Source organism: Doryrhamphus excisus, linkage group LG12 (assembly GCF_037039965.1).
Source record: "Doryrhamphus excisus strain RoL-2023G ecotype Guam linkage group LG12, RoL_Dexc_Guam_v1.1, whole genome shotgun sequence".
NCBI classification, from domain to species: Eukaryota; Metazoa; Chordata; class Actinopteri; order Syngnathiformes; family Syngnathidae; genus Doryrhamphus; species Doryrhamphus excisus.
In genome coordinates this window covers 6,856,939-6,882,456 of record NC_136368.1, presented here as the reverse complement: position 1 = coordinate 6,882,456, position 25,518 = coordinate 6,856,939, and the positions used below count along the sequence as shown (strand labels likewise).

The following is a 25,518-nucleotide window of genomic DNA, read 5'->3' as shown; positions in this document are numbered from 1 at the left end:
GAGACTCTATTTCGTAAACACCAGTTGCAGTGGTTTATATTGAATATGGGCGGGGCTTTATATGTTTTTTTCCGGGTCTCTGCTGTCAGATCATGGCTTCTCTTGATAGAGTGAAGGTGTTAGTTTTAGGAGATTCCGGTAAGTTTGTTTTCCTTGAGCAACTCTATGTCTGTATATTATTGTTTTATAACTTTACTCCGAAGTACAGTATGTCGCGTTATCATTTATACATCAATAACATGCTAATGTGACATGTTCAAAGCTCACTCAAGGCGACTCCTACCTTTTGCTTTACGAAATTGCCTGCTAAATATGATATACATCCGAACATGACATAGTGACACGTTAACAGTTGCTGCATTTGCTTTTTCTCCTTACTTGTATGATTGCATTCTGTACTCCAGTCACTCTGCATTCTTATTATAGGTGTAGGAAAGTCTTCCTTAGTGCATCTTTTGTGCCAGAACCAGGTTTTAGGAAATCCATCATGGACTGTTGGCTGCTCTGTAGATGTACGGGTAAGCTTACCTTTAAGTTTTCTTGGTGTTCATGTATGTGGTCCTCTCATAAAATGTGATACATTTTATGTTTATCATAACAGGTCCAAGACTACAAAGAAGGAACCCCAGATGAAAAGACCTTCTACATTGAATTATGGGATGTCGGGGGCTCTGTTGGCAGCGCCAGCAGCATCAAAAGCACCAGAGCTGTCTTTTACAATTCAGTCAATGGTAGAGTAACTTTCAGGCATTATTATTATCATTATTATTATTATTATTATTTTAACCCATTGACCTGGTATTTCAGGAATTATTTTGGTGCACGATCTGACAAATAAGAAGTCCTCTCAGAACCTCTATCGCTGGTCACTTGAAGCTTTAAACAAAGATTCTTCTCCAACGGGAGTCATTGTCTCTAATGGGTAAGTCTTTTTCAATTCTTTTTTTTTTTGTAGCTACTGGAGACAAATATTGGTCCATCCCGCAGTGACTACGACCGTGAACAGTTTGCTGAGAACCCAGTGCCTCTGCTGCTGATCGGCACCAAGTTTGACCAGATTCCTGAGAACAAACGAAGTGAAGTACTCACCCGGACTGCCTTTTTATCTGAAGACTTCAACGCGGAGGAGATCAATCTTGTAGGTCAACAGTATCATTCCTGAAGAAACCACAGCATAATGCTAAACACAACATTTGAGTCAGGCATTTGCCATCATGATTAGTGTTGCAGATAATAATATAAAAGACAGATTGTGTTTCATATTTTGACTTTTGAAAGACTGTGATCTTATACTGTTGATCATCTGATAGCCTGATTAAGTTGAATTGTAACATGCAAGTACTTGTAGTTTTTAAGTTTTTTGGCCATGTGGTGGCAAATCATTGACCAGACGTTCAAAGATTGACTCATCTCATCTATATTTGCATTACAGAAGGAAGAGAGGTGTCATTTTTATTATTTGTGTGTACTTTGCTTCTTCAGGACTGCACCAATCTGAGATACTTGGCTGCAGGAACATCCAATGCCGTGAAGTTGAGCAGATTCTTTGACAAAGTGAGAAAAATTTGCACACAAATTCATCAGTCTGATTTTGATAGAGTACATTTTGTTTCTATTTTTCAACCATAATCATAATTTACAAGGGTAACTCAACAGGAGTTTATCAACCCAAATGCCAATTCACTCACGGTGCAACCAAAATACCACCATAAGTAACACATGTACACATACAATGTAAGTCAAGACCTCACACACTAGTAGATGCAAAACAATACTATTTTATACTTATTTAATAAGCCACAATGCATGATGGAAGGCCCATGTGCACATCTCCCTAACAGAAAGTTACCCAGCATGCCTTGTGGGTTATGAAATAAGTATAAAATAGTATTGTTTCCATGTGTCATGTAGAAATGTACAAATGTTGTCATCTCCAAACAGGTGATAGAGAAAAGATATTTCACAAGAGACCCAAGTCAGGTGAGTTTGGCACCTCAAGTATTTCAGTCAAATAATCTCTGAATATTTTTGTCAACTTTTTCAAAATGAATATGTAATGAATACATACAAATCTAAAATCGTACAAAATGTATCTCTGCAGATGACAGGCTTCACGGACCGAAAGCGCTTCAACTTCAAGAGTTTGCACTACGACTGATACGCTGAACATACGTTCTGTGGTTTTGGCTTCCCAACACCGCAGTTTTCTTTCCATTCTTTGCATGACTAGGAAACATCTTTATGTTGTCAATGAAGTTTCAGATACAGGTAATGTTTTAACAAAAGAAATCAATAGCAGCATAAGCAATATGCTAAAAAAAAAAAATCAAACATGAATGCAACACAAACACCGTACACAATACTACAGTCAGAAAGTCTTCAGACCAGCGTTGTTTTTGTCATTTTGTCAACAGTCTAATGCAATCTAAAGCTGTGATACTTTGTTGTAAAAGTCTGATCACTGTCTGCTGAACTTGGCTGTATAATCCTCCATTGGTTTTTTTTCAGCATTCATACCTAAATGAAAAATATTACATGGGCTGGTGCACTAAGCTCTTTGTGTTTATTATTCAGAATCATACAGAAAATACATTTCCAACAGTTCAATGGACAAACTTATTTTTGTTTTGTGTTATCTGTTTTTGCCTCCACTGACCTCTCGTCACTGATTTAGATGTTTTTGGGCAGTCAGGGTCTGAAAACTTCCTGACTGACTATACCTGCTTCTTGCAAACAAAGTAAAAGAAAGGTGTACTGGCCTCAAACCACATCATTCCCATCTGTCACTTCCTTAATCCAGTTGAAGAAGGGGTGGATTTTAATAAAGACATAAAGACTCTTGGGATTACTGCAGTTGTCTTTTTCGGTGAAAGCTGTTATTCCTTCAGACTTGGTGTTGCAGATTAATGGACCCCTGGAATCCCCCTTGGAAATGGAATATAAAGATTTGTCGCTGGGTTTTGATTTATACTAATAAATAAATGTTTTATAATGCATGTGTGTTTGTGTTTACCTGACAAACCCCTCCCCGCTTTGTCGGGCTTAGTGCATGTCATGTGGTCAAACTGAAAGTACTGTTGCCAGATAGATTTGCACTCAAAGTTAAACTGTATCTTCTCAGTGGTCTCCTTTAGTACAGGTGAGATGCTTGACCCATCCAGCAACAGTGCATCTCGTGTTGGCAGGGATCTTCCCACTCTTCTTGTGGAGACCGATCACTTTCACATACCTGTTCAGTTTAGCCTTGTGTGTCAACTGAAAGGAAGCAGAGCGGACCTTAAACTAGTCATGGGAGTTTTGCTATGAAAGTTGGATAAATACGTACGCTGAATCAGTTTATTCATAATATTTTTTCGTTTACCTTCAGTAGCATAATGTCATAACTGCACTCGCCACTTGGATATGTTGCTGACTTTTCTCCTTCATGGTGATGTCATGTGCTCCTAGTAAGACTGTCATTGCCTGGTGAAAACCGAAACATGGAAAAACACTAGGAAAAAATAAACAGTGGAAGGAATACTTACATAGTTAGAGCAAAGGAAACATGTTTACAACCTTCTAAATCCATTTTCTAACATTATTAGAGCCCTCTAGACATTAAATAACATCCCTATAGTTACCTTTACACGTGTATCAGCCAATATAATAACAACAATAGCATGCTTGTATGTGTAGCTGTAAATGTGTTCCCGTATTTTAAAAACGGCCACAAGGTAGCAGAAGTGCATCTGAAAAGAGCCCAGCATGGATCTTTTGCATTTAAAAACACACTCGACAGGAAGTGGAAGTGGCATGGTTATTTTTTTTGTGATTTTATTCTGTCTGACCAATTTTACAATACATAATGTCAACTTTTACTAGTGTGTGAGTTTTATTCCTTCTTATAAGTGGAGATTAACAAATACGCTCAGGGAGATGAAATTTACTTAAATAAGTGGTCCTGGAGGCCTTAATTAGGTTGCTGAGACCACCAGCGTTTTAAATGCACAAAATGTATTAAAACGGGCCCCCGCTTCTTTACATTTTTCTGTACACCCCTGAACTGCAGCATGATTCTGCACAGCAGCACCCAAGACAGAAAATGACTTAGTTCAACTATTCAGCTTTTCACAGATCACACACATGTTCCCTCATTATTCCAACGTTATAGAACATTTCCTACCATTACTCCGGTTTACTTTTTACTGTTTTTTTCCCACAACACTTGCGAGTGCAGAACAAGCAGCATTTGAGAGCCAACCACAGTGCAAGCACAACCACAGTCAGCAGGAAGCCAATGACGTCCAGGCTATGGTACTGGAACCAGTTCAGGTCATGAGCAGCTACCCGTAGATGTGCGGCTCCATTGTGTCTCATGACAAACTCCGTCCAGAAAGCAGCCAGGTCCACAGGATGGATCGGGCGGTCCAGGTGTAAGGCAGACAACTTCACCATCCTCTCTTTATAACTGCACAGAGACAATAACGTATCAGTTCAAAGGTGATGAATAAGGCAGTGAAATGATTAACGATGGCATAGACCAGGGGTGTCCAAACATTTTCTACTGAGGGCCACATCATGAAAAATGAAATGATGCAAGCGCCATTTGGGTATAATGGATATATTGTATATTATCTTATATTATCAGCTTTGTTTTTTTGCTCTTTTTACCAATTTTTGATTTTTTTATTTTTCTTCTTAAATAATTTTCATGGAATTACGTTTTTTAATATTACAACTTTATTCCCACAATATTTTGACTTTATTCCCATAATATTAAGGGACATCCAATATTGGCTTTTTTTTTTGCCAAACACCGATATTCTCATATTCTCAACTCTCAATTTCCGATACTGATATTAGCCGATACCAATAAGTGTACCATGACATACAGTACCTCCTGTGTTGGAATGAACACATAGATTGTTGCATACACGGTACTCTTTCCGGGCGAGAACATAATACTACATAATATTACTATGTTATTGTCATAAATTACTTTTTCTTGCATTTTTAGAATGTGCCACGGTCTGCACTTTGGACACCCCTGACATGACTCGTTAGGAATATTAATGACAGGAGTAAATAAAAAGTACATTGGTTAATTATTGTCATTAATTGTAAGTAATTAATAAATACATATATTAATTGTTATTATTAGTTAATTAAACTTAAATAGAAAGTGGTTAGATGGCACTAAGTGCAGGGAGAAAAGAGTGGTTATGATAACTGAAACTGAACAGGAAAAAAGGAAGAAAAAAGTCAACATTTTATTGTATTGTATTTATATGTATTTATAATAATAATAATAATCCGCGACCCTCGTAAGGGAAAAGCGGTAGAAAATGAATGAATGAATAATAATAATATTCAGAGAAAAAAGTGGTAATTTTTCCCCCAAAAAGTCTGAATTTTACAAGAGAAAAAAATATGTTTAAGCATACAGCTGAAATATTACAGAACAAGGGCGGGGAGGTTATAATATCAAGTCATAATATGAGAAAAATAGACTGGAAACATTTTTAATTAAAATTAAATCAACAAAATATTTGGGGATAAAGTAATAATATTATGAGGAAAAATATTTTTATTTAGCAGAAAAAAGTGTAAAAAGAAAAATTTGGAAATAGTATGCTTTGTCACCTATGACAAAAAGCCTCAGATGGAAGCTGTATTTTCTTTAAATATGTACAACATGGGTTGCTTTACAAAATGTAAAAGATCAAAGTGGCCCTCGTATGCGGCCCTCAGTGAAAGAGGTCTGGGCACCCGTGCTGTATCATGTATATATGTCTTGTTTGATAACATGTAAAACTGAATGCTCTGCTGTTGTCTTACCCTTCATCATTGATAACATTAGTCAGAGCAGCCAGTAGTTTGTCTGTTGTCACATCAAAGATGCTAAGGCTCTCCGCAACACCGCGTACCACCAAGCGGAGAACGTTGTCTTCCTGGTCCCCGAACAGTGGAAACATCAGCATGGGTACAGCATTGCAGATCCCTTCATAGACACCATGGGATCCTCCGTGGGTGACGAAAGCTTTGACTTTTGGGTGGGCTGAGGAGTACCAAAAATGAGTTTCAGGTGGAGGTGTTATTTGCAACCCAAATAATAGCGTATCTTGGTCAAATGTCACACATGTTTGGACATACAACAGCATACCCAAGAGGTCATTCTGAGGTAGCCACTTCATAAGTTTAACATTCTTTGGCACATTCTGAGGTTCAACTCCAGTGTATCGCCACAAAACCTGAAACACACAGTGTGACACGTACTTAGTGTTTGATCAATGAATTCATTTGGGTTTTATGTGTACAGGAATCAATCGTCACTTTGCGCTTTGAATTTTACCATGTCACTCGACCACGGTTATTATTAGTACATGTATTTTTTGCCCAAAGTAAACATTTTCAAGCATAAAAAGGGCTAACTAGCTGACTTCGAGACAATAGCCAGCACTGTAAATACTACACAGAAAAGGAAGCTAAAAATGAAGAAATCCTGCAATGCTAACATGTGTGAGTATATATATACACTACCGCTCCAAAGTTTGGGATCACTTGCAAATTTCTTTGTTTTCCAAAGAAAAACATTTTCATGCATTTCCATTTCACAAACAATGAAAATGAATCAGATGATTTTCAAAGAAGGATCTACATTTTTGCATAGAGGCCTACTATCATTAACTGTCAGTCCTCTGCATCATTTTCCTGGTATGACTGCTAATCCAAGTTCATCATTTTATAAGGCTAATAGATTATTAGAAAACCCATCTAAAAAAATCTCTACTCCCTTCAGAGAGCAGCACAAACTGGGTCTAACAAGGACAGAAAAATGCTGCACAACTGTGCAAGAACACAAATATCTGAGAGTGTGTACCTCACAGGTCGTCACCTGGCAGCTGCACTAAATAGTAGCCGTCAAACACCAGTGTCAGTATCAACAGTGAAACACGACTTCAGGACTTCAGACTTCATGGCAGGATTGCCAAGAGAAAGCCATATCTCAGACTGGCCCAAGAAAATTCCAAGTGATCCCAAACTTTTGAGCGGTAGCGTATATGACTTATTTTCTCTTATTTGGTCTACTATAGGTGTAAAGATAACTAAAGGGGTGTTATTTCATATCTAAAGTGTCTAATTGTCACGATTGGGCTTCACCCTCTCGTGACAGATCTCTTAGTTTTCCTTTTTTTCTCAGTTCCTGGTTCATGCCCTTATTTTGTATTAACTTCCTGTGTTGCTCTGTTCTGTTTTCAGTTGCTTTCCATTATCTTTGCACCTGTTTCTCATGATGTGTCATGCCTATTTAGTTCAGGTGCACGCTCTTTTAGTTGTTGGGTCATTGTCGTTTTTATGTTGGACATGCTAGTGAGTGGTGGTGCTGCTTAGCATCTGCAATAAATACCTTTTTACCTGCAATTGGGTAATAACACGACCATGCCCGAATGTGACACTAATAATCATAAAACGCATATTTAAAAGACCGTAAACTGGTTTTCTATGCTCCACCCAGAAAAATAGTCCATTTATAAATAAGGAATCATACTTGACGAATCACAGAACCAATTAATGCTAGACGAGGGATTACTGAAGTGTTAAAATGTCAAATAACAGACCAGTACATGGCATCCTCTCGTGTATGTTAAGTTTGTAAGTTAAGTAGATCAGAGTAAATCCACGTATTGTGTAAATGGTCCTCTTACCTTTTGTGGAATCTTCGCAAAGGCTTCAAAAAAGTGTTTCGCTATCTCCTCTGGCATGGTGGACATCATGGAGCCCAAGGTAAAGATGATAAAGCCGTCCTCACCTGAACCTTCCACAAACTCCTCCAAATCCTGCAAGGACCAAACATTGTGGGTAAGTTCACATTCACACTTTGCAGCACCGAAATAGGATTCCTTATTCATGAATGGAAAATGTTCATAGTCAGAATATAGACAACCTGTTTACAACATACTAAATACAATTTGAAAATGTTAACAATATATTATATAACATTATGTAATATTAACACCCATACAGTCATCTTTAAACTCCTGATCAATTAATTATTTTATTTATTATTAATTAGTTCATAAAAAATTGTAATCAGATTAATTACAGCTTTCAAATAATTTAATCGTGATTAATCACCATGTCTCACTGTGTTTGAAATATGCCCATTTTTACTGTATTTTTATTGAAAGAAAGACAACTTATATGGCAGGATTATGTATATTTGTATGTATTAACAGCACCAAATTAAGTTGTGATTTAACTTAAGAGATGGCACACATGTCTGAAAATATATTTACCTAACACTGCTTTATTTAATTTTCTCCTGAAGTCAGCTGGGATAGGCTCCAGCATACCTCCGAGATGATAGTGAGTATATGAACTATGCACAGAAGATGGATGGCTGGATGGTTCCTTTAATAGCAAATTATTTGAATCTGACTTGAACTGTTTTATTATGAGCAATGAGGATTTGCGTTGAAAAACACCACACCATTTAAAATGAATTTACATGTTTTGAGTGAATTTTAAGGGATTTCCCAGCATCATCAAATGCAGTTTTTATTTGTATTTCTGTTTTCGACCAGGGTCACCAACCTTTTTGGAACCGAGTTACCTCTTGTGTCCTGATGAATGTGAAGGGCTACCAGTTTGATACACACTTCTCAAATAGCCATTTTGCCTTGAACTAGATGTTATTGGGAATAATTAATGATATTCATCTACCCTACTGCAATGCTCATAAAGCTAGCAGTTAGCAACATAACATATCAGCTATAAGAAGCACACTAAATAAACTGAAATAGCATGCTAGCAATAGCATGAATTAGCGGCAATGGCTAACTTAGCTCAGAAGTTAGCGACCAACTCGGCGGCTGAATCCGAACACACTCTAATATGACGGTGCAACCAGCGTCTATCATTAAAAGAATGATAAATGACCAGGTTACTCACGTTTATAAGCGCTCATTGTTAGCTGAACGTCAAATGTTACGACAAACTCTGAAACCTGATTGGCTGCCATGGTGCATTCAGGTGCCAATCGAGTGTCGTAAACGGGAGGTGCGTTTAATCATGCTGTGGTGGACACTAGACGCGCTCAAGCAACTTATGCTTTCGCTGCCCGGCTTGGGTGACGGCACGGCCGTCGCGGACTTGATGGACAATATGCTGCCCCCGTTGGGCTCGGATGACGATGAAATCTTTAACATGTTATTTTTGGCAGCTCTGTTTATACGGTTTGAAGAAAAGTGCATAAAGTGTATGATGAGGGGTTTTACAACCTTAAAACATGCATCATAATTGTAAAAAAAATATATATAATTGGCAACTTTCACTGATTCACTTATTGCGGGCTATTTTGGGAATCTATTGCCCCTGATAAACAAGGGAACACTGTGTTGTGTAGTTCTGAGCTGCAGTTCAGAATGTTTTGCATGCTCGGTTACCGCTAGGTTTTAGGAAATAAGGCTATAGAAGAAGAAAACTAGGAAGTCTTGAACTGTTCATGGGCTGTTATGCCCATAAGAAATTGCATCTTGTGTCTATTTTTGTGTTTTATTTCTTTCTAATATGTCTTATTTTCTGTTATTATGTCTACCATATTGGCTAATATTAGTGTAAAGGTAATTACAGGGGTGTTATTTCATATCTGAAGTCCTTTAATAATGTTCAAAATTGTATTTAGAAGGCTGTAAAACAGGTTTTCTATGCTCTAACTTCAAAAATATTTCATTTATGTATAAAAAAAATCAGATTTCATGAAAATTCACTTATCACTTATGTTGTTCCAGCAGTCTCCACCACAGCCATCTTGTTTACATGTGTGTTTCACAGCGTAAGAAGATGCTGGGGTCGTCAATAATGGAGAGTCAACAGTACGTAGGGATACGGCAGGAGACAAATATAACGCAATTTTTGTAACGTAATTTTTTTAGAGGATGCATTTTTATGACGCTAATGTATTACTCTTTTGAACGCATATTGTATTGTATTTCCTCAAATGACCCAGCATCTAAGTGGAACGATGTCCCTCGTCAGGACATCCAACCATGTATTTAGAAGGCTGTAAAACCGGTTTTCTATGCTCTAACATCAAAAATATTTCATTTATGTATAAAAAAAATCAGATTTCATGAAAATTCACTTATCACGGCCAGATGTGAACCTAATTAATTGTGATAAATGAGGGATTACTTTATACCAGACATAAGAGAAAATAAGACTAGTGCTTGTGTGACTCGTTGTAAATGTGTTCTGTTTTGGACAAGAATTGATGTCGGGGGTTCAGAGTTGAGTTTTAGTGAGATCATTTAAATCTGCAATAAAAAGCTGTTGTTCCGGCAGTCTCTTCTGTGATGGAGCACCACAGCCATCTTGTTTACATGTGTGTTTCACAGCGTAAGAAGATGCTGGGTCATCAATAATGGAGAGTCATGTGTGAGTGTGTAGGGATACGGCGGGAGACAAATATAACGCAATTTTTGTAACGTAATTTTTTTAAAGGATGCATTTTTATGATGGTAATGTATTACTCTTTTGAACGCATATTGTATTGTATTTCCTCAAATGACCCAGCAACTAAGTGCAACTAAGTCCCCTCGTCAGGGACATCCAACCACAACTGGACTCGTTAGACCAAGTTGGGTGTGGGTAAGTCACTATTGATGTACTACACTGCTGATGGGGATATTATACAACTGTCAAAAAGTCCGAACTATCCCTTTCCCACTGCATGAAGTCAGCGATGAAAAAACATTCTCTCATTCCGTGAGAAATTAGTTTTTGGCTTCTTAAGTCTAGCTCACTGAGCTAGACACGAGCTAGCTCATGGGTCCCTGCAGCATAAGAGTTACGTAATGTTGTGTAAACAATGAATAATGAATAATATAGAGTATAAAGATGACGACAGGGAGGTTGTTACATGTCTGGAGGGCCCTAATAAAATTATGTTAAAAAACAAGTATTCTTTGCTCTAACTACAATATTCCATTTATTACCATTGAACATAACACATATAACGCGGAAATCTATTTACTGTCGTGTCTGGAACAAATTAAATAAAATTAAATTAGAGATGACTATATTTGAATTTTGGGCAAATAGTATGGAAAAAATGTTTCCTAATAATAGTCCATTAAACAACCACAAAACAACATGATTAATTTATGAACATATATTTGAAAAAGTGAAAAATTTGATGCCAAAAATGGTGAGGGATTACTGAATTTGGAATGAAATAATTTTATTTGCCTTTTTAGTAATTTTATGTAGCTGTAATACATTTTCAGTTATCTTGCCCTATAAATAAACTTGTGTTGCCTATTATCTGATGATTTTCTAATCCTGCACTTTGTGTGTTTTCAGCTGCAGCGATACTTGGTATCACCAACGGTTTGAGGGGCTAAGCATTCATTTGTAAAGAGGAAGTGTTTACACAATGTGCTTTAAGTCAATCTAGATGTGTACTCACTGCGGGCAGGGGTCGTGCCTTTGCGCAGTTAATACCTCCAATGAAAACCATGTTGGGCATCACAGGTTTGGGCCAATCCAGCACAAAGTCATATTTGGGGAGCCAAAGAGCCGCGTGGCTCAAAAGGTCCTTGTAGGTCATATCTTTTTCCACATAGTCATTGACCAGCACATCAAATTGTGCATACGCAGCCCGACACACAAGGTACTCGACCATTCCCATGATGTTGTTTTTGACCCTCTGCAGGAACGTCATGACATCTGTGTTCTTGGAGAAGGCTTTGGGAACGTAGGACAGAGGGACAGGACACTGGTTTGCCTTCACATCCAGGTCACAAGGGAGTAAATTCATAAAATAAACAACTGGGATGTTGAAGATATGAGCCAGGATGGCGCCGCATGGGAGGAAAGGGTCTGTCAGGACCACATTGAAGCCTTCGTTCCTCAGCTGACTCATCAGAGACTGGTTGTTGAGCAGAGCTCTGCAGCCTTTCACATGGAACCCAGTGAAGTTGACTAAAAGGAAAAGGTTGCCAAACAAACTAGGGAATTCTGGCGGCTTGATGAAAGCGCTATCCTTCAGCTCGGTGAATTTGTCGTCCAGTTCAGCTTTGGTGTAGGGAACGTTGTAGTGCTGGGTCCTGTAGCTCTCTGAGCCGTTCATCAGCAGGCTGCTCTCAGGCACCACAACCACCACGTCGTGTCCTCTGTGGGTGAGCTCCTTCACTAGAATCTTCATGCTCAGCCAGTGACTCCCGTCTACGGGAATAACCAGCACCTTCCCCCCTTCAACGGGATCCAGGCTGCAGCACATCCAGGCCAGCAGCCCCAGAGCAGGAAACCACACCCAGCAACGCATCGCCTCCAACTTCCGTCAAGTCCTGTCTTTACGTGTGTGTGTGTGTGTGTGTGCATGTGTGAGTGAGTGAGTGCATGCCTCCCAACTCTGAGAGTTTTATCAGGCGCCGATGGCATGTGATGTAATCACTGGAAGAGTGGTGGTAAGGTCTTACAGCAACACGCCACTTAAACATTCTCATCTTTTCTCTTGTTGAATAAAAACTACTCTACTGATAATTATATTTCAGATATCTTTAGTGATTTAGTTATCATTAAAGTAAAAATGGTAATGGTTTTATTTCATTTGAACATGCAACAGATTACAATTGAATGCATCACATAATCAGTTCCCAGTTCCACATGTCCAAAAGGAGTAGGAAGAAGCAAAGCTTATTAAATCCTACCCCTCCGTCTGGTACTTTTACAATCAGTAACTGTTACATTTGTTCACTTCCTGCTTTCTAATATAATTTTTTTTAAAAAATTAATTTTAATTTTTGTCACATGCCGAAGTACGAGGTGATATGACCATCCAATGACATAATGGGTACCATAGTAAGTGTCAATATAGTGATATATATAGCACATCATGACTGGTTCAAGACTCTTCATTCTTGTATTTAGCAAACATCAACTGCTTGTATTGTTTCTTGAATTGGCTCATCGTTGTGCATTGTTTGATTTCCTTACTCAATCCATTCCATGGATTGGTTTGATTCCACATACTGAAATACTATTGCTTTTTAACGTAGTCCTAGCATATAAGTGTTTCACATTTAGTTCTTCCCTGAGATCATATTTCTCCAAAATAAGTACAGTACAGAAATAACTATTTTTCCAATTACTTTTTCAAGTGTGTGATTACAAGTAGCCTGTAAGAAATAATGCGGTATTAACCAGAAGCAGAACTGTTTAAAATGATCATGCAAGAATAGTGTAAAATCACTGAAAATGCACATATCAGCAAAGATAAGCAGGCACCACCAGCCAGATGTGGTCTCACATTCTTGTGTTTGTCCTTGAGGACGACTTGTACTTGCTGCTTGATAGTTGGTAATTTGCAAAAGATTTGCAAGTCACAATGGCTTTGCTTTCAGGTTAGACAGCTTACTGATTAGTGCAAAGTTTACTTTGAGAGGGACTTCGCTCCCCCCCACCCCAAACAAATGGGCATGGTGAGTTCTTTTGCCTTCATCTTAACTTTTATAAATAATCTTTCTTTAGGACTTTTACTGCCATCGTTTATCTCACTTCAGTTGTTGTGAATGTATAAGTAGGTGGCACGGCGGTCTAGTGGTTAGCGCGCAGACCTCACAGCTAGGAGACCAGGGTTAAATTCCCGCCCTCGGCCATCTCTGTGTGGAGTTTGCATGTTCTCCCCGTGCATGCGTGGGTTTTCTCCGGGTACTCCGGTTTCCTCCCACATTCCAAAAACATGCTAGGTTAATTGGCCACTCCAAATTGTCCATAGGTATGAAGGTGAGTGTGAATGGTTGTTTGTCTATATGTGCCCTGTGATTGGCTGGCGACCAGTCCAGGGTGTACCCCACCTCTCGCCCAAAGACAGGTGGGATAGGCTCCAGCACCCCCGCGACCCTCGTGAGGAAAAAGCGGTAGAAAATGAATGAATGAATGTATAAGTGTCTTTAGTCTTCTTTAAGGAAGGCTAACTTGAAAGCAAAATTTTAAAACACTAAAAAAAAAAAAACACCATCACCCCGGAAGGTTGATCCCGGGTTCTACAATCTTAAATGCGACCCTATTGCTGATTGAATGATGTTTTTGTTTCTTTCTGCTGGATAACATGACCTTGATGAACCTGGCACGTCGTCCACTAACGTGTTTCATTTCTGTGGCATAACTCTTGAGTCAGCCGATTAACTTTGCACCCCAATCGCCATATCACATGTTGAAAATAAGCGTCGTGGCAGAAGATGAACACAAGAGGGCGTCATTTGTTAGGGTTTCACCTAAGTTGAACTTAGGTGAAACCCTTCCCTGCAGGCCCTATCAGTACCACTCTTAACAGAAAATGTGTGAGGTCCACAAAAATTGAAAAATTCTTTTCACAGCTTTCCCATGTTGATTTGTTGCTCATTTTTCATGCTTCTATGTAAACATTGACCACTAGATGGTCAGATTTTTCCAAATAGTCGTCCTTCATTTATCACAATTCATTGGTTCCAGACCCGACTGTGGAAATTTAGATATTAGATTTAATATTAATAAATAGTAAATTTTTATACAAAACCCAAAACCAGTGAAATTGGCACATTGTGTGAATCGTAGATAAAACAGAATACAATGATTTGATGAATGAGATGAATATAAGATATATAATATTTACACAACGTGCCAACTTCACTGGTTTTGTAGTTAGAGCGTAGAAAACCTGCTCATGACTGTCCAAATATGTTCTTTTTTAGCCACTATCAAAGTCATGAAGACATGAAACCATCCCTGGAGTCACATTTTCATTCATTCATTTCATGGCACTCTATTATTGACATTGCTAATGCACAGGCTACTTGATCACTGCAGGGCATAGGAGACGGCCAAGGATACACTGTATGTTAGCTAGCTATAATTAGTTAGCCATAATTTTTCATGTATTCTAAAGTTAAGAAAGGGTTTCAAACAGAGTGGGTAAGAAAGACAATGTAAGAAGACCAAAAATGTACCATTTCCACACTGAATAGGAGTGAGTTTGTCCTTGCCTCGGTTGCCAAGCACTTTCTCATGGGGGTTTCAATTGGTGCTCTATGTGATGCAGCAAGGGGCGGTCCATGGAGGTCATATTAATGGCCCTCTGCATATTAAAAATGAAATTAATTCATTATTAATGAGCTATGGTAGTCGATTTTTCACTAATTTGCTTCGTCACCTATAACATAAACCGAAAGTGATGTTTAGTTGAATAGTTTAGCGTATACCAACCTACTACACTGGATTGGTTTTAGTGTATTTAATGCCCAAAACTGAACTGCAGTATGATTCAGCACAACAGCACCCGAAACGATTGAAATATACAGAATCTAAACAGACTAACTTTCACAGATCACCTTAAAGTTAAGACGTTGTGACACACACACACACGTGTTCACTCATTATTCCAACGTTATAGAACATTTCCTACCATTACTCCGATTTACTTTTTACTGTTTTTTTCCCACAACACTTGCGAGTGCAGAACAAGCAGCATTTGAGAGCCAACCACAGTGCAAGCACAACCACAGTCAGCAGGAAGCCAACGACGTCCAGGCTATGGTACTGGAACCAGTTCAGGTCATGAGCAGCTACCCGTAGATGTGCGGCTCCATTGTGTCTCATGACAAACTCCGTCCAGAAAGCAGCCAGGTCCACAGGCTGCACCGGGCGGTCCAGGTGTAAGGCAGACAACTTCACCATCCTCTCTTTATAACTGCACAGAGACAATAATGTATCAGTTCAAAGGTGATGAATAAGGCAGTGAAATGATTCTTCTGCTTCTGGTTGGCACAGCAGTCCAATAACATGACACTGCACAGGTTCAGTTATACTGGGGTGTTATACTCAGAATGTCTCAACCCCAAGTTCGGGCTCCTTCCCCACCAGAAGATTGGGTCACCCCGGCGCCCGTCCTTGACCGCCACCCAAAACACACTGCACCACTACTGGGTGGAGATCCCGTGTGGCTCCCTTTGGCTGGACCCCACTGGTGAAGGCCCCTCCCCCAGGCCTGGCTTCATGGTGGGGCCCCGGTATCCCACAAGGTGGGGTCCTTCCTTTTGCGTTTCTTAATCAGTGTCTTCTGAATCACTCTTGGTTTGGCCCGTCGCCTATAAAAGTAGTTAGAATGTTGTATTCGTACTTTATTCGTAGTTAGGAAGCACTTTGGGCGTTTGACCAATCAAACAGACTGTTTTGGCGGGAAGCACAAATCTGACAAATCGAAGAAGTTTTCTGTGCTGGTTATTGTGTGCAGCTGCTCTATAGGAGTCCACAACTCAATACAAACGGTTGAAAAATGAGTATGATAGGTGCCCTTCAAAACAACAAAAATTTAAGAGTTGTAATTTGACAAAAATATTGTGGTTAAGTCATAATATGAGAAAAGATCAACTATGAGAATTAAAGCAACAATATATTATAGGATAAAGTCAGAATATTATGAGGAAAATTATTGTAAAAATTGTAGAATTTAGCAAAAATTTGCAGAAAAAAAAGTGCAACATAAGAACAAAAAGTTTGTAATGCTTGGTCACCTATGACACAATGCTTATTTCTTTAAATATGGATGATGCTTTACAAAATGTAAAAGATCACAATGGCCCTCGTTTGTGTCCCTCAGTAGAAGAGGTCTGGGCACCCCTGCTGTATCATGTATATATGACAGTTTGATAATGTGTAAAACTGAATAACAATTGTTTTTGTAGTAACTGTGAGAAGCATATTACAGGGTTTATAATATGAAGAACAGGTATATTGGGTGCATCTGTTTGAATTATATGACTTCAATCCGATATAAACATCTCTAAAAACATCTGCTGTTGTCTTACCCTTCATCATTGATAATATTATTCAGAGCAGCCAGTAGTTTGTCTGTTGTCATATCAAGGATGCTAAGGCTCTCTGCAACACCGTGTGTCACCAAGCGGAGAACGTTGTCTCCTTGATCCCCGAACAGTGGAAACATCAGCATGGGTACAGCATTGCAGACCCCTTCATAGACACCATGGGTTCCTCCGTGGGTGAGGAAAGCTTTGGCTTTTGGGTGGGCTGAGGAGTACCAAAAATTAGTTTCAGGTGGAGGTGTTATTTGCAACCCAAATAATAGCGTATCTTGGTCAAATGTCACACATGTTTGGACATACAACAGCATACCCAAGAGGTCATTCTGAGGTAGCCACTTCATAAGTTTAACATTCTTTGGCACATTCTGAGGTTCAACTCCAGTGTATCGCCACAAAACCTGAAACACACAGTGTGACACGTACTTAGTGTTTGATCAATGAATTCATTTGGGTTTTATGTGTACAGGAATCAATCGTCACTTTGCGCTTTGAATTTTACCGTGTCACACGACCACGGTTATAATTAGTACATGTATTTTTTTGCCCAAAATAAACATTTTCAAGCATAAAAAGGGCTAACTAGCTGACTTCGAGACAATAGCAGCACTGTAAATACTATACAGAAAAGGAAGCTAAAAACGAGGAACTCTTGCAATGCTAACATGTGTGAGTCTATATATATATATATATATTCATTCATTCATTTTCTACCGCTTTTTCCTCCGAGGGTCGCGGGGGTGCTGGAGCCTATCCCAGCTGTCTTCGGGCGAGAGGTGGGGTACACCCTGGACTGGTCGCCAGCCAATCACAGGGCACATATAGACAAACAACCATTCACACTCACATTCATACCTATGAACGATTTGGAGTAGCCAATTAACCTAGCATGTTTTTGGAATGTGGGAGGAAACCGGAGTATCCGGAGAAAACCCACGCATGCACGGGGAGAACATGCAAACTCCACACAGAGATAGCCGAGGGTGGAATCGAACCCTGGTCCTCCTAGCTGTGAGGTCTGCACGCTAACCACTCGACCGCATCTATATATTTATATTTATATATATATGTATATATATATATGACTTATTTATGTCTTATTTCCTTTTATTCTGTCTACTATAAGTGTAAAGATAACTATAGGGGTGTTATTTCATATCTAAAGGGCTCTAATAATCTTAAAAGGCAGTAAACTGGTTTTCTATGCTCCACCTAGAAAAATAGTCAATTTATAAATAAGGAGTCCAACTTTGCACTAATTCACTAATCACAGAACTTAATGCTGGACGAGGGATTACTAAAAGTGCTAAAATATCAAGTAACAGACCAGTACATGGCATCCTCTAGTGTTAAGTTTGTAAGTTAAGTAGATCAGAGTAAATCCACGTATTGTGTAAATGGTCCTCTTACCTTTTGTGGAATCTTCGCAAAGGCTTCAAAAAAGTGTTTCGCTATCTCCTCTGGCATGGTGGACACCATGGAGCCCAAGGTAAAGACGATAAAGCCGTCCTCACCTGAACCTTCCACAAACGCCTCCAAATCCTGCAAGGACCAGACATTGTGGATAAGTTAGCCAGATATGTCACACTGGTCAAAGTACACAAATCTACTTTACTGTACATAGGTCACATTTCACACTTTGCACTACCAAAGTAGGATTCCTTATTCATAAATGGAATAACATAGAAATCCTGTTTACGACCGTCTAAATACAACTAAAACATTTTAAACACTATTAGGAGCCATCTAGACATGGAATTACACCCCTATAGTACACTCGCACTACCCAATACTTTTGCCAAATTTCACAGCTTCACTCTATCACTGTTTTGTGGTTGAATACAACCTATTATTAGCTTACAAACATACATTATATAAGCAAGTGCAACTAGAACTGCACTCGTAGGACCAGTGGAGGCGTAAGTCACTATTGATGTACTACACTGCTGATGAGGACGTCAAAAAAGGACTATCCTTTTACCACTGCATGAAGTCAGTCGTGACATATGCAACATGATAGTTCGAAAATAAAGTTCTCCTTGTAGAAGTGGTATTTTTGGCTTCTTAAATTTAGAAGCACTAAATTCCGGGCTAACTGGTTAGCTCATTAGCTAGTGGTGTCTTGAGTTACTGTGCAAGGTTGTGTAAACAATGGATAATAGGAGCATAAAGATGACTTCAGGCAAGTTATTTCATGTCGAGAGGCATAAAACTGTTTAGAAAGTCATGAACAGGTTTTCTACGCTCAAACTACAAAAATATTCCATATATTGAATCCTACATATAACATGGAAATGTATTTTCTGCAGTCGGGTCTGGAACAAATTAATCGCTATAAACAAGGGGCAACTATATTTTGTATTTGCTTGAATGGGCTTTAAGCCGTATTCAACCACAAAACAACATGATTTCTTAATGAGTATACAGGGTGTTTAAAATTTTTTTGATATCACGCAAGATGCTATCTAAGTCAATTCCTGTTCAAATTTCTTGTCATTTTGACAGCGTGTTTTTAAACAGGTCAAAATTTGATGTTTAATATTTGATATTTATATTTAATATTTGATTCAATCAGGATTTTATGCGCCTATAACATTTTCATAGCCTATTTCAAGCCAAACAAAACCAATATGCTTGTTTTACAAGAACATGAACAAAATGATGATATCCGCAACTAGTGTTTTGTATTTCAAAACACATTTCTTTCTAGTCTTCCCACATTATTAATTGAAAACCTGAAGAAAAAGCAGGTTTACCAGCCTCTGCTGGGCCCCTCTAGCCACATCCGCTACCTTCTGAACCGCAGATGCAGCCAACACCCTCTTCTGTGCCCCTGGCATTCCGGAGAGGAAACAAAATGCCGACACTCGTCTGTCAGGTGGCACCACTGCTGTAATCAGTGCGCAACATCAGCGTTTCAAGTGCGGTCCATGCGAGCTGTGCATCCAGTTTGGATAGCCAAAGTGCAGAGAGTGACGTGCTCCCACCACGTGCATACTCGCAGTACAGAGGGCACACGGGTCACATGTCATCCGCAGCCCTGCACACAACCAAAGTACCTCCTGCACTAAAAGTGCTACATAGTGTCTGCATGCTCCCAAATCTGTACTCAGGTGGTACTCATGCCCAAATTTTGTCCACACTTGCAAGCACAATGGGCTGGGACCCGGGCTATAGTGGCTGCCTGACGGATGATCACATTGTGAGCCTCGAAAACTCACCACAGAATGCCAAGTGCTCACCCCAGCAAATCCAACCCCGGTGAGTGCAAAGCATATATCACTCACAAAGACAGGATGTCGCAGTGGTGGCGGAGCTGATCGGCATTATAAAGCATGTATCGGCCAATATCGATACATTTTTACTGATATTGGTCGATAGTGATCAGTGACCGATTGATCGGACATGGCACAAAATATTCAAAGACGAAAGCTGTTTGTCCAGAGCAAATTGATCTGGATGACCAAAATCATCCGAAGAGACGGTCAAGTGTGTTTGTGAAATCGGCTTTGAAATCCACATATTATTACATTTAGCATTCAAATGGAAACAAATATTATATGTTAAATGTTATATTGTTCAAGATTAAAGGAGAGCTGCACTTTTTGGGGAATTTTGCCAATCATTCACAATCCCTATATGAAACCCGAACACATATTTATTTCCCTTTTCTGTGCATTATAACGCAAGAAAACTAATTTCAGCGGGCTAACAAGGCTGTCATTGGGACACAATTATCCCAAGTGATGTGAGCCCTCTAACAACATTGCATGGTTTGATATCCACGCTGTGATCATGCATTAACACATACACTGATGCTAACATGTAATAGTTGCAGTATGTTGCCATACCAAAACTTCTTTCCCAGGACGCCTCGATGCTAGCTAACCAACACGCCTCGCTAATGGCTAGTCTCAGCATCATTCACAGACAAAAGAGTGGATACCTAGCTCTCAATCTCACAACAAAAACTCAACAAGATCCGTCAGGATTTTTTTTACCTGAGGACTGGAGCACACATCTTGTGCTGGAAGACACAGCCATCCCAAGGAGAGCAAAGATAGTAAGTGTTGTTAACAGTGCTAGCATAGGGATGCATATCAATTCGTACAGAAAAGAAGTTTCGATGGTGTTTAAATAATCAAAATATTACATGTTAGCATCAGTGTACGTGTTCATGCATGATCACTGCATGTATATCAAACCATGCAGCGTTGTTAGAGGTTTTATTTCTCTAGGGCTTCATAGTCTAAATAGGTGTATCCCAAAGACAGCATTGTAAGCTAGCTGAAATTAACTCGTTTTCTCGTGTTATAATGCACAGAAAAGGGAAAGAAATATGTGTTGATGTTTCACGTCAGGATTGTGAATGACGGGCAGAATTCCAAAAAAAAGTCAGTTCCCCCTTAAACAAGTTAAGTTTCATTAACCTTGACCATGTAGTTTGTGTCATATTTACATCTCAAATGATATGACATTTTATGAAACACCCTGTACATTTGAAAAAGTGATGGAATGAAGCCACCATATTTGATGCCAAAAGGATTACTGTATTTGAAATGAAATGATTTTATTTGCCTTTTTGTGATTTTATGTAACTGTAAAACAGTTTGAATTGTCTTGTGTACAAATCTATAAATAAACATGTGTTGCCTATTATCTGATGATTTTCTAATCCTGCACTGTGTGTTTTCAGCTGCAGCGATACTTGGTATCACCAACGGTTTGAGGGGCTAAGCATTCATTTGTAAAGAGGAAGTGTTTACACAATGTGCTTTAAGTCAGTCCAGATGTTTTTTACGGGGGGTGAAATACTCACTGCGGGCAGGGGTCGTGCTTTTGCGCAGTTGATACCTCCAATGAAAACCATGTTGGGCATCAAAGGTTTGGGCCACTGCAGCACAAAGTCGGCTCTATTGAGCCAAAGAGCAGCGTGGCTCAAAAGGTCCTTGTAGGTCATATCTTTTTCCACATAGTCATTGACCAGCACATCAAACTGTGCATAGGCAACCCGGCACAAAAGGTTCTCTGCCATTCCCATGATGTTGTTTTTCACCCTCTGAAGGAAGGTCATGACATCTGTGTTCCCGGAGTAGGCTTTGGGAACGTAGGACATAGGGACGGGACACTGGTTTGCCTTCACATCCAGGTCACAAGGGAGTCCACGCATAAAATAAACAACTGGGATGTTGAGGATATGAGCCAGGACGGAGCCGCATGGGAGGAAAGGGTCTGTCAGGACCACATTGAAGCCTTCCTTTCTCAGCTGACTCATCAGAGGCTGGTTGTTGAGCAGAGCTCTGCAGCCTTTCACCTGGAACCCAGTGAAGTTGATCAAACGCAACACGTCGGCAACCATTCTGGCAATTTCTGGCGACTTGATGAAAGCGCTATCCTTCAGCTCTGTGAATTTGTCGTCCAGTTCAGCTTTGGTGTAGGGAACGTTGTAGTGCTGGGTCCTGTAGCTCTCTGAGCCGTTCATCAGCAGGCTGCTCTCAGGCACCACAACCACCACGTCGTGTCCTCTGTGGGTGAGCTCCTTCACTAGAATCTTCATGCTCAGCCAGTGACTCCCGTCTACGGGAATAACCAGCACCTTCCCCCCTTCAACGGGATCCAGGCTGCAGCACATCCAGGCCAGCAGCCCCAGAGCAGGAAACCACACCCAGCAACGCATCGCCTCCGTTTCTCCCTTGTTCCAAAAGTGCGTCGCAACTTCTGTCTTTACATGTGTGTGTGCATGTGTGAGTGAGTGCGTACCTCCCAACTCTGGGAGTTTTATCAGGCATCAATAGCATGTGATGTAATCACAGGAAGAGCGCGGGTGTAAGGTTTCACAGCAGCATGCCACTTACACATTCTCTTATAATCTTTTCTCTAGTTTGGGTGATCTTGTTGTGCTCTGACTACTCATTGGCTATTGTGTCATGTTGCATGTCAGGAATGGAGTATGACGTGACACCAACATTTCAAAAAGACCAAACTGTCCTCATGCTTCTTATACAAGCAACATTGTGTTACTCCTTGTGGACGACTTGTGCTTGCTGCTTGTTAGGTAGTAGTTGTAAAAAGATTTGCAAGTCACAATGGCTTTGCTTTCAGGTTAGGCAGCTTACTGATGAGTGCAAAGTTTACTCTGAGCGTGACTTCGCTCCCCCACCCCAAACAAATGGGCATGGCGAGCCCATTTGCCTTCACCTTAACTTTTATCCCCCACCCAAGTCCATTCTTTGTTTAGGACTTTTACTGCAGTCCTTTCACTCGCTTCAATCATTATGTCACCCGATGTTTGCCATTTGCCACAGATACTAAAAGGCTGTCCACACAGAAATATTTTCAGGTCAGAACCACAGGGTATTCTACCAATTCAGCCTCTACTTCACACAGAAACTGCGTTCTGGGTGTGCTGATTGTTGGAAAAAAGTTTTGAAAATAAAAACGTAGTCTTTAGCTTATGCCGCTGTCAGCGTTTTTCCGTTCACAACCAAATTCACCCCGGAATTCTGCCTCAGAACATGTTTCTGCATAGTTTACACAGTTTTACGAGGTTTACATAGTTTTTACATAGTGTTTTTTCTATATTTACATACATCAAACAGGTTGGAATGCACATAAATGACTCATAAAAAGTGAAAAGGAAAAACAAACAACACCACCTTCCTGTTTTGCCATGAGTTATTTCTTCAATTGAAAAGGTTTCTCACCTGCTTCATTAAAATGCTGCCATGTGCGACTTTCTTTGCCACCATTATGGTAATCATTTATTCCCAGAAGAAATAACAGTCAATGAATCCATCCCAAAAAGCACAAAATGTTAGCACAAAACACTTTTTATAGTTGCATTTAAATGAGGAATGAAAATAAGAAATGTATCTTTAAGGTTACTTTTACGTCTATTTTGCAGCTTTGATCAAAAGAACATCAGAGACTTGAGGTGAGAAGCACTATTGAATTCAAGAGATGAAAATCATGGTAAAACAGGAAGGTGGGGTCTACACTGTCTCTTTGGCAACAATGGAGTCTTCTGTGAAGATAAAAGTAACCTTAAATATTAATTTAGCCCTGCCATTCATCATTTAAATGCATTTAGAAGTGTTAAACTGTATTTGTAAGACTATAATAACGTGTTTTGTCTCAACATTTTTGGCTTTCTGGAACAGAGTCATGTCACGACACTTACCCACTACCCACAGCACACAAGCAGTAAGAAATGTACTGTAGCATTATGACATAATCTCTGAAATGAATATGTGTTTATGGTTTCTTGTACCATCTAAAGGTCACATGCATGCCGTTACATTGTGTGTGTGTAACCGTCAAATCAAAATCCCAGATTCTCAACCAGGTAAGATTATGGGCAACTCCCCCCTCAACCCTCAGGAGCTGTTCAATCAAGCCGCCATCACCCAAGCAAAAAACATCCTCAATGACAGTTCTCACGTTCTGTTCAATGAATACATATTAATGCACTCAGGGAGAAGGTACAGGGTTCCGCTATGTAAACACAACCGTTACAAACACTCATTTGCCCCTCTCTCAGTCTATATGTGAACTAGCACTTTAAATTAGCATTTTAAATACTGCGCACTTTAACTTACCAGCTTACCAGTCGGTAATGGCACAACTCAGATGATCCCCCTTTTGCACATTGATCCCTCTGGGAACCAGTATGGTTCTGGTGTTTTTATGCTCTGTTTCTTTTATTCTCTCGTTTATGCTTGTTCTATATGGTTTTACTATGTCTGTTTTTTCTATGTCTGTCATGTACTGTATGTCTCTTGTTGGTTGTATGCAACTGTACCCTGCCTCTAAACCATATTTCTCCCAAGGGAGACAAATAAATTGAACTGAACTGAACTGAACTGAACCTCTCAGGTGAGTTTTCTTTGCATTCATGTATTGTTGCGTCCTCAAAGATTTCCTTCTTAAGTGTGAGGATGTTTGCATTTAAACATACACACATCTGTTCAACAGGAGTACTAGTGTGCGTGAGAGAGAGAGCGCGTGTGAATGTGTGTATGTGTGTGTGTGTTCCTTGGTGTCCTGTTTCAACCACATGTACACACACACCCCGCATGCACCGCACGCACACACTCACACAAGCCATTGTGAAGTGGCGTGAGAAGCCTACAAAAAGCGGAAACCAACTTTGGGAGGGTGGATAACATCACACAGCCATGATATTTGCGGAATTCAAGACTTGTGGCGGCTTGTGTGATGACTACCAATTAGCAGAGAAGAAAGACGTGACTCCTTTATTATTCTCAGCACTGATGGACACTGTCTTTTATCAACTCTGTACTTTGACTGTTTTCTTAGTCAACCTTATCAACTGGCAAATCCATGCGTGTTGAAATATACTGTATGAATTTAAGATATAATATATACTATAATAGTGTAGTTTATAATATCATTTTCACATATAATATAATGTTATATAAATTGTAGGGCATGTTTTAGTTGCAAACACTGGGATTAAACTCTTGGACTCACGGATGTAAAAGTATTATATATTGTAAACACAAAAATGTGTGCTGACACTTTTTTCATTGCCTAAAAAAAAGGTCATTTTAACATAATCGCCCCTCTTGCAAACAATTCATGAATGACACCGCCTCCCATAACTAAGCAGAACAACTCGAACAAAGTAATAATCAACAAAGTGAGGGAAATTTCTGTA

General features: G+C 39.5%; 4 protein-coding genes across 5 annotated transcripts; 1 reads left to right on the top strand and 3 right to left on the bottom strand.

Annotated features, from left to right (window-relative positions):
• Positions 1-4: 4 nt before the first annotated feature.
• Positions 5-2,975, top strand: rabl3 (RAB, member of RAS oncogene family-like 3). Its single transcript, XM_058081473.2, has 8 exons — positions 5-138; positions 427-518; positions 602-731; positions 808-922; positions 988-1,138; positions 1,483-1,554; positions 1,942-1,980; positions 2,102-2,975. Exons 1-8 carry the CDS (start codon positions 93-95, stop codon positions 2,156-2,158), a joined length of 702 nt encoding a protein of 233 aa, XP_057937456.1. The 5' UTR covers positions 5-92; the 3' UTR covers positions 2,159-2,975.
• Positions 2,761-3,461, bottom strand: LOC131135935 (mast cell protease 1-like). Its single transcript, XM_058082357.2, is given in 6 exon segments — positions 2,761-2,925; positions 3,014-3,041; positions 3,043-3,153; positions 3,155-3,255; positions 3,362-3,387; positions 3,390-3,461. Coding segments are annotated over 6 exon segments (501 nt in total). The 5' UTR covers positions 3,460-3,461.
• A 211-nt stretch (positions 3,462-3,672) lies between these two features.
• LOC131135497 (UDP-glucuronosyltransferase-like) lies at positions 3,673-12,348 on the bottom strand. The gene is made up of 5 exons (XM_058081470.2): positions 11,450-12,348; positions 7,686-7,817; positions 6,143-6,230; positions 5,818-6,037; positions 3,673-4,447 (listed from the first exon to the last, which is right to left on the bottom strand). Exons 1-5 carry the CDS (start codon positions 12,305-12,307, stop codon positions 4,165-4,167), a joined length of 1,581 nt encoding a protein of 526 aa, XP_057937453.2. The 5' UTR covers positions 12,308-12,348; the 3' UTR covers positions 3,673-4,164.
• Positions 12,349-15,238: 2,890 nt separating this feature from the next.
• On the bottom strand, positions 15,239-22,645 carry LOC131135496 (UDP-glucuronosyltransferase-like). Of its 2 annotated transcripts, none has more exons than XM_058081468.2 (5): positions 21,658-22,629; positions 18,249-18,380; positions 17,152-17,239; positions 16,827-17,046; positions 15,239-15,709 (listed from the first exon to the last, which is right to left on the bottom strand). In XM_058081468.2, exons 1-5 carry the CDS (start codon positions 22,513-22,515, stop codon positions 15,427-15,429), a joined length of 1,581 nt encoding a protein of 526 aa, XP_057937451.2. In that variant the 5' UTR covers positions 22,516-22,629; the 3' UTR covers positions 15,239-15,426. The 2 variants fall into 2 exon arrangements, with proteins under 2 accessions (XP_057937451.2, XP_078651306.1); XM_078795180.1 differs by lacking the exon at positions 15,239-15,709 and adding an exon at positions 15,717-16,106 and having other exon boundaries at positions 21,658-22,645.
• Between the last annotated feature and the right edge of the window lie 2,873 nt (positions 22,646-25,518).